General features: G+C 38.3%; 1 protein-coding gene across 2 annotated transcripts in view; it reads right to left on the reverse strand.

Moving 5' to 3' along the window:
- dennd4c (DENN domain containing 4C) overlaps positions 1–13,184 on the reverse strand; it is a 43,993-nt gene that overhangs the window by 15,309 nt on the left and 15,500 nt on the right. For both annotated transcript variants that reach the window (XM_023346110.1, XM_014468967.2), the window contains exons 2-9: positions 10,293–10,603; positions 5,914–6,166; positions 5,756–5,825; positions 4,050–4,219; positions 3,720–3,961; positions 3,556–3,622; positions 1,740–1,798; positions 1,323–1,467 (exon numbers count right to left, since the gene is read on the reverse strand). In XM_023346110.1, the coding sequence (XP_023201878.1) occupies positions 1,323–1,467; positions 1,740–1,798; positions 3,556–3,622; positions 3,720–3,961; positions 4,050–4,219; positions 5,756–5,825; positions 5,914–6,166; positions 10,293–10,591 (1,305 nt within the window). In that variant the 5' untranslated portion in view covers positions 10,592–10,603. The remainder of the gene's footprint in view (positions 1–1,322; positions 1,468–1,739; positions 1,799–3,555; positions 3,623–3,719; positions 3,962–4,049; positions 4,220–5,755; positions 5,826–5,913; positions 6,167–10,292; positions 10,604–13,184) is intronic.

Genomic DNA, 13,184 nt, shown 5'->3' on the forward strand with positions numbered 1-13,184 from the left:
GCTAAACTGCTACCTGAACATCAACATGTCATTTTATTGTTAAATTAGCTGTATTACTGTTAAAATGGACAAGAATTAAATCGATTAGCTTAAAAAAATGATTGCAGTCTAACATTCAAATAAGTCACAGTTTAAATAGCATCTCTATCTAAGTACTATTGTTTTTAATGTGAAAAACGTGCAATGAGGTCAACTTGTGTGGCAGCTAAAACACTTTCAGAAATGTAGACAAACATGTTTAATGTTTAACTTGCTTGTGAAAAATCAGAATTATTTGAAAGAAAAAGCAACAAACGGCTACATGTGATTTTTTAAAAGGATATCAGCTCAAATTACCTATTCCCTTCTCTTAAAGATGCTGGAAACAGCAAAACCGTATGTTCAGTATAAACCATTAAATGTAACTGGCAGGATGCTAAAGCTAACAGCAAGTGGTGCTGCCATGGTGATGATGGAAAGCAGGAGGACAGTGAGCTAAAAGTGATTTAATTGCAGCTGGTATTGTAACTTTAATATTGAACAATAACTTCAGAGCAGGAGATTTTTCTTATAATGAGCAATCCCTACTAGAGATCCAGAATATTCTTGAATTTGAGCAGCAGCTATTAAAAAAATGTTTTTTCACTTATTTTTTGTAAACAAAATGTGTTGTTATGCTCCTTAAATCAATATTGAGGTTCAAAATTACCCAAATAAAACTAGAAAACACATCTGTTGATAAAAACTGGTCTCTGAAGTTATGATATACTAATCTTGTGACCATTTCACCCAATAGAATGTGTTCTTTGTTAAGTTCTTCCTTTTTTGTGAATGTAGGAATCACTCCTTTACTTTGACATCACTACTCTGTTTACCCTAATGTTAAAAACATTTTTACTAGTACACCGTCAATATGCAACAGTTACTAACATAATTTAAATTGAACACTTTTAAGTGTTGTCTTGCCTACTGTTTTGCAAAACACAAACGTGGCATTTTTAATTGTAGAGTTATAACCATCTTGACCTACATTAAGAAGATTAAAATGTTGTCACATTGTAATTAATTATATGTTTTTCTCTTAATTATAAAAACAGAGCACATTTCTTTTAACCATGACGAATATACAGTAGCACTATAAAATAGTCATGCCGATGCTTAAAGTGGAAACAAGATGAGAATAACTCATGTAGTTCAATTCAAGCAAACTGATGCATCAACAACATGTCAGACACATCAGTTTAGTTTTACACTTAAATTTTCTTGAGCTAAATTTCTAATTTTTTCTCTTGATCCTTTATAAAAAATAAATAAATAAAAAAACAATATGGCAGAGTACTCACAGCTACCACAGCCTCAGCCACTCCGGTGAGCACGGCGGGCCTCAGCGAGTGCAGCAGAATCTTGCTCTCCAGCAGGACAAAGTGCAGCAGCGTGGCGCAGTTTTCTGCACCCAGATTCATCAGCAGAGTGCCGTAATCTGCCCCACTAATGGAGAAAAAAAGAGAGGCCGAGAAAAGAAAAACAAAACAAACAGAAAAGGATTTAAAATATGAAAAGGTGCAGGCAATAATCATACATTTAATCTGACATGCAGCCTGCAACTGAATGAACATTTTGGATTTTTACTCTACTGTAAATTAAATTCATCAATCCAAGAATCCTGCTCTGCTGTCCACCGCAAGAGTCCCTTCACTGGTAATACTGGTCTTATGTTTTTCTCCTGTCTGTTTTTCTGTGAGTGCATACATGTGTCGTACCTGAGGGGTAAGGGAGTACACACGGGCTGAGACAGTATCAAAGTGTCATGTGCCGAGAGCTGCAAAAGGGAAAATGTCAGTATTAGAAAAGTATAGAAATAACGTCAAAATCGCATTTGTGTAGCACAGGTGGTGTAGAGGTAGAGTTGGCACCCCATATACGGAGGCCATTTCCTGTCTGAAAGCAACCAAGGCCACTAGTGCCACAAAAGAAAAACTAAAAAAACTCGTCTTTGCATTTGGGATCAAAGAAATTAATATTATTGATATACATTTCATTTGAAAACAGAAAGTATTCCATTTGTAGGAATACGATTTGTTCAGCTTTGAAAACAACATATTGCAACACATAACAAAAGAAAATCACTACAATAATAGCATTGCTGAAAATGAAAATAAGTGAGCCAAAAATGTGTAAATCAAATAGATAAGAACAAGTTTTTCTAAAGATTCAGTTGTGGGGGAAAAAGAGACTGTGTGGTGACTAGAATTGAATGTTTTTTTCAATACTTCAATCAGAAACTAACAATTAGATTTTATTCCCTAATCTGTCAACATTCCATACATCAGGTCACACTGACAACCCTCTTCAGTGTGGACGTAGTTACTGGAGGAAGAACGTTAACAGTCAGCCATTTTTACCATTAATGACATGTTTAAATTAAATTACTGAAGTTACTGAAGCAGTTAGACAGGAAGCTGCTGCAGGGGTACGTCTGCTATTAATAAGAGCTGATACATTTAGCTTCAGATAACAGGAAGTGTAATGAATTACAGTAAAGTTGGTCCACTTCCTGCTCTTGAAGAGTCCAAACCAATCTACCATGCAACATGCTAAATAGAGATGGACTCATTATGCAGTTGTCTTGCTGCAGAAGCTAAATGTATTTTGCTGCATCACTTCTGCAGTCATGTTTTTGGTTTTAAATCATGTTTACTGCAGAGCTGTGTGACACACTGCTCTCACTCACACAGTGTGACATCTCCTCAGGTTCTAATATAAATAATTGTTGAACATTTTCGGCAGAAAGATCACTCAAAGTAATGAATGGATGATTTAACAGTCTAAAGCAGGGCTGCCCCTGTCCAGTTCAGCTACTATCCTGAAACTTTTAGCTGCATCACTGCTGAACATGCTTCCAAAAGGTGCAAGATAATAGCTCTAGGGCACTTAACAGAATCACAGTAAAAGTAAATCAGAGATTTTCTCAAAGATTAAGTTGAACACAGCTGATTTAGTCTTGAACATAATCACATATTTAGTTTGTAGACATACAGACTAAATGTGTGTTGTCTTGCAAGCAAAACAACAATTTTAACAGATTAGGTTTCAGGTGTGCAAAAATAATAATAAAGGGTTAGCTGTAATCCATGTACTGTTGTAATTCTTTTTATTATTTTCTTTTCCTATAAGCTGGAGGACTTTCACCGGTCCATAGAGAGAGATGGGTCAGTAACTTTGTTCTTGAGAAATAAGAGTTTTGTTTGAGCATGACATTTTAGGACAGTTATATTTTCCATTTATTCAGAAAATAGTAAAACATCTGTTCTGAAGGAGAGGAAATCAGGATATGCACATCAGTCTGATTTAAATTTCCAGTGCCTCTCTGCTGAAGACCTCCACAAATATAACCTCTGGTAGAAGTGGAAAGGGGCAAATACTCCTCTGGATTTCATTCTTTAAACTTTGTGATCCAGGTAAGAAAACGTGTCTGAAGGTCAACAGCTTTGGCTTTTAAAGGGCAACCTTGTTTCTTTTTCAGTTATTCTTTGATGACTTGTTTATGATTGAAATCAATGCAAGGAAGTGTCTCACCTGGACAAGGATTCTGGGCCTTTGAGGGGAAGGAAATGACACATTGTGCATGAAGTGCGAGATGTGCCTATGGAGGAAAACATGGAGACGATTAAAAAAAAATAAAAATAGCTCTGCTTTGATGTGACTAACAACGCCTAAATAATGACCAACAGGACTCCTACTTTTCAATGGGCAGTGGATGTGGGCCTGAGACCGAGAGCTTGTAGATAAACATCAGGAACTTGCGGAACGATTCGAAGAAGGGCCAGCGGGACAGCAGACAGATGCATTTGTTGGTGTTTACGGAGCGGTTGGGGATCATCTTCTTCTCCACAGCGGTGAGCAGACCCAGCTGGATCTTCTGCTTCTCGCTCAGAAGATCAACAGAGTACGGTTCGTAGAACTGGATGGCTGATCCGTAAACCTGGCACAGCAGAAGGGACAAATTATCAACAAAATGTGGGGATTTTCTCTTTTGGCATTCTTCATTTCTGTGTGTTAATCTGCACCACCTTTTCACCAGAAGAGATGGTTAGGACAAACGTAGAGAAGACCGGCAGAGGGTCGCGGGTGTTCGGCGCCCAGCATTCGATCTTGGAACCCATTGGCAAACAGAAAAGAGGTACAGACTCCGACAGAGGAAAAGATTCATAGTCCTCTTCGGGGTAACGAAAGATTAAACCTGCAAAAGAAAAAAATACTTGTAATCCTATGATGCAATAACATCATGAAGTAGCTGGACAGGGTTCCTCATTCCCTTACAAGATCCAAAAGTACTTCAAGAAAAGAGAAAATAACATCTTAACGCTCAAATGTCTTTACTGTGAGTCATCAAAACAACTATTCTGGATTGATTTCAGGAAATGACTATTGACTTCAACTTCAGTGCTGGGTGAGATGCCATTATGACAAGACACAAACCTTCCTGTGCTAGCATGCAAACACGCAGACAGACCTGCAGGCACTGAGATTAAGGGCGTGGAGGGAAGTGCAGTTGTCTTGAGTAGAATAAACAGCTCCTTCACAGGAAGACAGCCGGCCCAGAAAGATAAAGCCGGGCTGCACGGGTGTCTTTGTGTCAACGCTCTTTTATACGTGTGTCGCACAATATAACGTTCCAAAGGGCAAGTTGTTCAGGAAGCGTTCAGTCAGTGAAAATGTCACGAGGGTGAAAACAACAGTGCGAGCTGTAATGAGGAGTTGTGAGAGATAAACAGTGAAAGTGCTGCTCGCTGGAGCTTTGACGCAAAAACATCAGGGTGGTTCAATACAACAGAAAAAGCTGCTCCCTTTTACACTAAACCACATTTCCACATTTATTTAATCACCAAATTTATGTGCATTGCAAAAAGTAGGACGTATTACAACAAATTTATTTTTGAAAAAATATATTGTTTTCTTTGAGATTGTTTTCTTCATTTTGTTTATTTTTTATTAAATTCCCCAAAATTAGGTGTTTAAGGATACATTCACACAGCAAGATCTCGCTTTCAATTTTTTGCTGATATGCGCTTATTGTTTGTACAATAGTTGGTACTTTTAATCAGACTTCTTTGTGAATGGCTTAACACTCCAAAGTGACCTGCATGGACAGAAGAAGAACGTAGACGTCACACAGCAGCGCACAGTTTGCGGATGTAATAATAGTCGCCGCAGACTGTGGATCAATTCTGAAGAAGAGCAGTGAGTGCCAATAATATTGTAAAGATCATAAGACAAAGAAAGCTAATAAAAAGAATCGCAGCTAATAGCAACAACATTTTGGGATGCATTGAGTCAAATCCAGGAGGGTAGGATTATGATGTGAGGAGCTTCACTGACACAGACTATAATCCTCAGCCATCATTTGCATCCGAATTCACTGCGTCTGGCTTATTCTGGTGCTGAATTCTGATGCATGTCTCATGTCAATGCTGAAAAAGTCAGGTTAAATGCAACAAGACCGTTGAGACTGGAGACACTTGCCGGCACAAATCTCATTTTCTTGAGGTGAAAAGATCAGAATTGCTGCTGTGAAAAAAGGAGAATATGGGCTGCATTTGCCTTCTGTGGGAACGTCTATTGAGAGTAAGTTTAATAAGATTTTTTCCAGGTTTGAATAATTATGAATTTCATACTTTACCGAACTCCAAAGCAACCTTATAATCACTATAAACAAGGCATTAACTCCTGCAGGCATATTGGCTCAAACTAAATTTGAGAAATCACAATTACTCACCTGCTTTGTAACTTATAGAGTTGGACGCCGATACTGATTTCTTGTAACACAGGAACACATTGGAACCCCACTGAAAGAATTTAAAACAGAGTTTCCGCCATCAATTCATTTGAGACTTTATTAGAAACGGTTGGCTCAGGAGAAGGTTTGTGACCCACCATGCCACAGTTCAGGTTCCTGTCCACTTTGCAGAAGGTGTGTGGCGGTGTCTCGCCCTTGCTGGTGATGATCACGCAGATGTCCGTCACTGCCAGGGAATTCTGAGGCTGGACCGGAGGGGCTCGGCGCAAAGTGACGAAGATGCGCTGCGAGTTGGCGGAGCTGTTGTTGACGTTGGCGCAGCGTCCATACGGCGTGGCCTGGATGACCTCGCAGCCCTGGATCAGACGGTCCTTGCCCTCATACAGCACTCTGTAGTAATCAAAATCAGAAAGATGCTTGTGAATAAGAGGAACAGGCAGTAAACAGTGCTGACCACCACACCACTGACAAACAGGTATTGTGGTTTTTATAAAGAGCAGAGGCAATTTCACACAGTGTGCGCAAAAATAAGTAAGTAAAAAAATAAGAAAAACAGACTAAACTTGATATTTAGCATCTTTACCTGCCAATTAATGTAATTGTTCAGCTATCACTGCTTTCCTTACTCCAAGACTTGCAAAAGGCTGCAAAATTCCCAAATCCAGGATGCTCCATGTCAGGAGTTAAAGCTCAAAAAGATAAAGTAATGTAACCTATTCAAATCAGCGGTAGGCACCGCCACTGATTAAAACGGCGCCAACCATAAAGCACTAATCATAAATATTAGTCCCAATAACACTAAACCACCATATTATCATGGTAGTTAGTTGAAGCTAATGCTAAAGCGCTAAATTCAATCATATTTACACCATCAATGTTAGAAAATGTCTGACAACATAGCATATCTATGCATTGTGGGTACAGAAAACATGTAATTTCCTGGTGGAGTATGTGAGCTGCTGCATAAACAGTCAAAATGAGAGCCTGAAAATAAACGTCTAGATACTTGATAAGCAAGTATAGATAACAGTCGATAAGCAAAAATCGACAGCTATGAATCCTTCAACAGACGCCGAATTTTCTTCAACTGAAAGTTGAACAAAAATAGCCAAGAAAATTAGCAGTTTTCAACATGGAAGAGTATTTCAGTTTCAGGTGACAACTGTTCTGGTCAGCATATTAAATCTCTTTGTCAGTAAACTAGCTTTTCCTGACTCCGTGATTCAAGACATTTTTCCACTGACTCATTCAAGCGGGACAGTTAATAGATCCTTACATCCTGCTCATAATAAAACAAAAACTTTAACACCTCCAGCCCAAATATTGTGCATCTCATTGCGTTAATCCATCTTACATGCAGTCAACAAAGCAACCAGAGCCCCACTGTGTTAGATATTTTACATGACTGGAGGGCTTCTATAGCAGCATGCTTTCCATCTGGACAATACCATGTGGGAGGCCAAAAGATCCTACAGCATCCCTCTTACACCAAGACTAAAACACACTTTTTTTGTCATCGTAAGCCAGCATGAAAGCCAGCCTTGGCAGATATAAAGGTCCTGAAATACCCCATTCATCCTGAAAAGAGTGCAGGACAAACCTAAAGAGGCCAGGAAGGAACAGTTGCCAACAAATTCTCATTTAGGCAACAAAAATGTGCTTCTAATGGGCACGGCAGAACGGGATGCTCCAGAGCCCCGGGGCTGGGAACGCTTCCCTCAAAGCAGAGGTAGCAGACGGAGGAATAAATGATTCACCGTCTGCAAACTTAAACCAATTCTTTTAAGGAAGAACTAGACGGTTTGACAATTGTCAACTATAAAGTCTGTAAAAGTAAATTAAAGCAATGAAAAGAGAATTAGTTTTTGACTATATGCAGCTTCCTCCCCCTGAGAACTCAAATTTTCCTCCCATTTTTCTCTGCCCAGCATTTTCTCTTTGAGGTACAAAACCTTACTGTTTGAGTGAATTATGTGTGGTACCACTGAGAGGGCCACAAATTACACTGTAGCTTGTTATTCTTTTAAATTTCAAATGTTCAGAGAAAAAAAGTTATTGTTTCCAAAAAGATGTGCAAACTATCACTACTGCAGTTTCAGAGATTAGGCAAATTCATCCCTCAGTTAATTCAACTGAGAGAAATGAGATTGCAAACACCTTCTTAACTGTCAAGTGTCTGTCGTAGCACATTTGAAATAAACATGAAGGACAACGTTCAGTTGCAAGTAAATAAACTTAAAGATGCATTTTTAAGCAACATAAACTAACCAATAATTCTGTTACAGTGCTTATATTTTACAACATATGTAGAGTAAAATCCAGCCCCATAAAACTCACACACTTTAGGGATCTCAACAAAACAGACAATTGTTACTTACTCAGACCACAGAGTTCTAGTTGCAATTACAACTCAAGGTTCAAGAGCAAAAATTTGTAATTCACAGTGGTGAACACATTTACCCTGATCTGCTAATAGCAGAGCTAATTTTTCATTTAGCACGTTAGTATTTTTGCTTACTTTGAAAAGATTTCACACACTTAGCTTCTCCTAAATTAAGGGCTTTAGCATTAGCTTCCTCTAAATACCTTGTTGGTGTACGGACTGTGTTAGTGGAACTAATGTTTATGATTAGTGCTCAAATAACGTTTAGTTAGCGGTGCCCACCACTGGCAATTCACAAAGCTTACAAACTGAAAGTGGCTTAAAGCACATAAATAATAAATCAGTGAGATTTTTTCTTCAATGAAACAGGCCTAAAATTTAAATAATTTTTTAAACAAGCTTAAATTCAGTTAATTCACATTCCTTGGGAGTCGACATTGTTTTATTTTATATCCCAAAAGCTGCAGAGCACACTAACATTTCCAGATAATCCCCAAAATATGGCTTTGATGAGAGTGGCTACCACTGAACACAAGTATCTACACTTCCTTTAAGTGATATTTTGGTTAGACTGTTTTATTTATGCACTCAGTTGTAAGCACAGTGATATTCCATGAGTGAACAGGGTTTAAAATGTTATATTTGCAACCAAAACTGCTGCTTTCACCTGCAGTGTTATTTAAAAATAACAAAATAGCTATGCAGTTGCTTAATTTGGGAAGTTACTGAAAAGCAAAGACAGACAAAAAATTGTTGACACCCTCCGGGTTTCCCTGGAAAAGGCAGGGAAACCACAGTATGGTAACTACAGTGTGGTAAACTACTCTACTTCCTGAAAAAGTTTTCCACTGAAAAAATAAAAAATAAAAATCACCTTTATTAAATCAGTCACAGGAAGTCGGAAATGTCAGAATGACTGAACACCATGACACTTCTCAAAACTGGAAACTCTAGTTTTTGTTAGTGGGACAAACAAAACCTAAGGTGTGGAGAACTTGGATGCCTCAGGCTGCTGTATTGTCGTTCTGAATGAAGCCCATTGACACATGTACCGTTCATTCACACCAGTTGGATGCTGAGATTGATACGGTATTTATGATTGAAAAGGTAGAATACTTTTTTTCTCCTTTGTAAGAGGAAATCTATATTTACTCAGGTGATGAGGTTGAACATAAAGTCCCCTTTAAAAAGGCTGATGAATAGGGAGATAGAGGTGTGGCTGCGAAAGAAAAACCTTTGATGAAATTGGAAGAAAATATTAACCTAATCACAACACTTTCACCTGCAGCTGAAAAAAAACCTGCTCTTCTGAATGTGATCTATGTTTCATTGCCAATCTTCCCCCACAATATAAAACTCATGACTCACTTTGATTTTTTTTCTAAAACAGAAATATAACAGAAAGTTTTTCTGTTTTATTTCTAAAACAGGAAAAAAAACAAAATAAGATATTTCAAACTGAAAAACAACTCCAAACACTGCTGTGTGAACAGATAATGGACTGTAAACCACCTCCAAATTTTAGTGTTTATTAGTAAAAAGACATTTAGGAATTCTGTACCTTTCCCTATAGTGATTGCCGAAGTGTTCGAACCCCTGCAGTTTTTCACATAATGTCATGTTACAACAACAAATCTGCGTGTATTTTGGGGTGTTTTTTATGTGACGGCCTCACACAAAATAACACAAAATTATGCTACTTTATGTGGATGCAGGGCGGATACTTTGTAAAACCACATTTCAAGTGCTTCAGGATTTTGTTTACACATCAATTTGGGTCCTTTGTTCTTTGGAGTCAGTTGGACGGATGGAGAGTCTCTGTGAAGCTTAATTTTTGCAAATCTTGCTGCATATTTTCAGATGGATTTAGATCTGGACTTTGGTTGGGCCATTCTGATACAAATACACTTTGATCTAAACCAGGGGTCTACAACTGCAGTCTATGCTTCTATCCCAGTAATTTTTCTCCATGCTGGGTTTCCTTTGCAGGAACAAGAGTCAAATCTCAATAAATGAAATTCGTGGTTGTAGCATGAGAATGTGAAAAAAAAAAGTTAGCAAGGTATGAATCCTTATGATTGACACTGTACATATATGAACTTTCTAGAACCTCCCAACACATTTCTGACTCACCCTATGTCAATGAGCGGCGGTTTCCCCCGAACCCTTTTGTAGCACAGGAAGAGCTCTGGACTCTTGAGGCTGCCATGGTTGAGGTTGGCCGGCTGGCCGCTGTAGGTGGTCTCGATGCAGGTGAAGCCCTCCGGGGCAGTTTCACCGGCGGACCTGTTAATGACAGCCAGGTCGGTGATGGGCGCCTTTGGCCCGCCTGACTTGGTTTCCGACAGGTCCTGCTCCAGGGGCGTGGACTTGTCAGTCAGGCCCGCCACCACAAAGTAGTCGGTCACACGGTGACCCTTGTCCTCGATCATGGCTGGGCGTACCTGAGGATTGAGAATCAGAAAATTAATTGGGTGGGGCAATTAACAAAGCAATGTTTTGTATTTCTAATGAAATAAAACCTCCTCTGCTACAATCTCAGGAAATATTTGAATATGTATTTTACATCCTAATCTGGGTAAAGCTGCTTGCGTATCACACTGCAGTCCATTCATCGCCAAATACACCTACACCTATAATATTTGACTCAAAGGTATAGAGGGATTGTTTGTTTGTAAACAACGGATGCACGCAACTTGACTTCAGCAAGATATACAAGATATATTTTGCTTGTAAAGGACAAATAAAATATAATAATTTCGTCCTATTTTGGTCACAGTTTGCAGGAAAATGAAGACATAGCGCCATCCATCAAGGCAGGCAATAAACTAAGCCTTCAGAAATTAAAAATGCAGCGGGTTGAATGGGAGGTGGTGCGACGTACAGAGGCGCTGTGCTAAAAACAAAACTTCTGATAGCTGCAGATGCCTCAAAGCTGCGTGGTATAGTTGCGTCGTTCGCAGAGAGGTGACCTGCAATGGCGGCAAGTTGTCAATTATTTTATTAGCCTAATTGTAAATAGTTTAAATAGTTAGAATAATGTACTTGTGGTCTACGTTCTGAAGGCGACATTCGCAGTAAAGAGGCTGCTGACGTGAAACTTAAAAAGCAATGTGCTCAAACCTCAGACAGATGTAAACACACAAGGATAAATATTGTGGCTAAGGCAATAAAAGGATCCCTTAAAACTTTAGCACCACAACAAAGTAAACAAACCAGAGCAACAAAAGCAGTGGCGAAGAAACTGGATCTCCACAAACACTCTTGGCACTATACATCACAGAGCCACTCCACACACCAGGAGAGTTAAAGCTTTGGTGGCAGCAGAGAGTCAAGGAAGAGTCATCGAACTGGGAAGAATGCTAAGAAACTTCACCTAGACTTTAAATCACAGGACGTAAAGCAGCTAAAATATGTTATTCAATGTGGCTTGAACAACTGGAAACCACAAAAATATGCTTGTTTTCAAGCTGCAACATTCCTCAAGCCCATCGCAGTGAATATTTTACTATTACTATAGGAAGTTCCTTGTTCTTAATTAAAACTGATGAGCAATGAGACAAAGCTTCCCCAGCAGTCATGACTCATGGATCAGTTACACAGTTTCCGTCTGAAAAGCAGCATGTTTCAACGAGTTACTTAAATATGAGAGTACATATTTCTATGGCACATAGCACACAGGGAAATATAACATTTATATTGTTGGCATCAAGTTATAAGTACATACTGGTCGCAGTGTTGAAAGAGAAAACCACGATGCCAGTCAATTTTGGAACATTTTAACCAAACATACTTTAACTAATTCATCCTAACAGGTGAGAATTGGGATAACTTAATGTAGTGTTTTAAAAGTTAACTTAGACTGGAATTATTTAAAATTAATTGGGTTGAAAAGCGATTAAATCCAATCCAATCAAGGTCTAGTATTGAAGGAAACCATTCAACTTACACAAAAAGCTGAAGCTATTCAATATAAAAAGTATAACAGTTTCTGGGTCAGTTACTGGCTTTAAGGTACAAATATTTTTAAGCTGTTAATGTTTCAAAACTACAAAAAATATTGTTAATACTGTTTAAAATCCTTTAATGAGACTTTATAGAAAATGCTGCAGCAACTGGAGATTTCTCCAGCTGTAAGGAGTGTAGAGTAACTACCTTTGTTATAATCTGTAACTAAAACATTACAGTGTACTTATATTTACTTAGCAATCCGAAGCAGTGCATGAACATCTAAACAGATTTGTGGCTTCAGCTGAAAAAGCAGCAGGTGATGGTAATAAATGCCAGTGACTACCTGATAATAAACAGGTTTGATGGCCTGGAGAACAACTACCCAATTTACAGTAATTAGACATACAACACAGGCTAATTTACCTTGCATATATTAACATCCATTTATAATTTTGTTTATCTATGTTGATATGAAAACAAGTTTAAACAATAAAATCTGTTGTATTTTCAAAAACGATGATAAAGAAGTGGTTCGTCTTAAAAGAGCGCCGCTATTACTTTCTCTTTATTAAAATTAAATACTTCCCGTCCAATCATTACATTTATTTAAAACTGCTGACCACTTATTTATAGCCGTTTCTAATTTCTAACAGTTTCTACATCTCCTTTTTGTAAGTGTTACCGGCAATTCTTCATATTGATGAGACTCATTACAGGCATAAATGTGCATTTCTGCACACTAAATGTGAATTTTCCCACTCTTGATGCACCATGCACGGAGGACTCAGTGAAGATGGATGTGCAAATTATACCTGATAATATCAGTCAGTACTACAGGATGACAAACTGTTTCTTGTTGCACTAAGAAGCCAAATGTGATCAGATAAGAAATGCAACACATTGAAAAATTTAATTGCATGCCATATAGAACAATACGAGTATGACACTTTTATTGTACCACCAGTCCTTCACAGAGCAACACAGAGAACCTCACAACTATGCGAAATTTGGTGAGGCCAGTTAGCCTAACACTGAGTATACCTTAATATAAATGATTATGCACAGTGGAAACTG

Source organism: Xiphophorus maculatus, chromosome 14 (assembly GCF_002775205.1).
Source record: "Xiphophorus maculatus strain JP 163 A chromosome 14, X_maculatus-5.0-male, whole genome shotgun sequence".
NCBI lineage: Eukaryota > Metazoa > Chordata > Actinopteri > Cyprinodontiformes > Poeciliidae > Xiphophorus > Xiphophorus maculatus.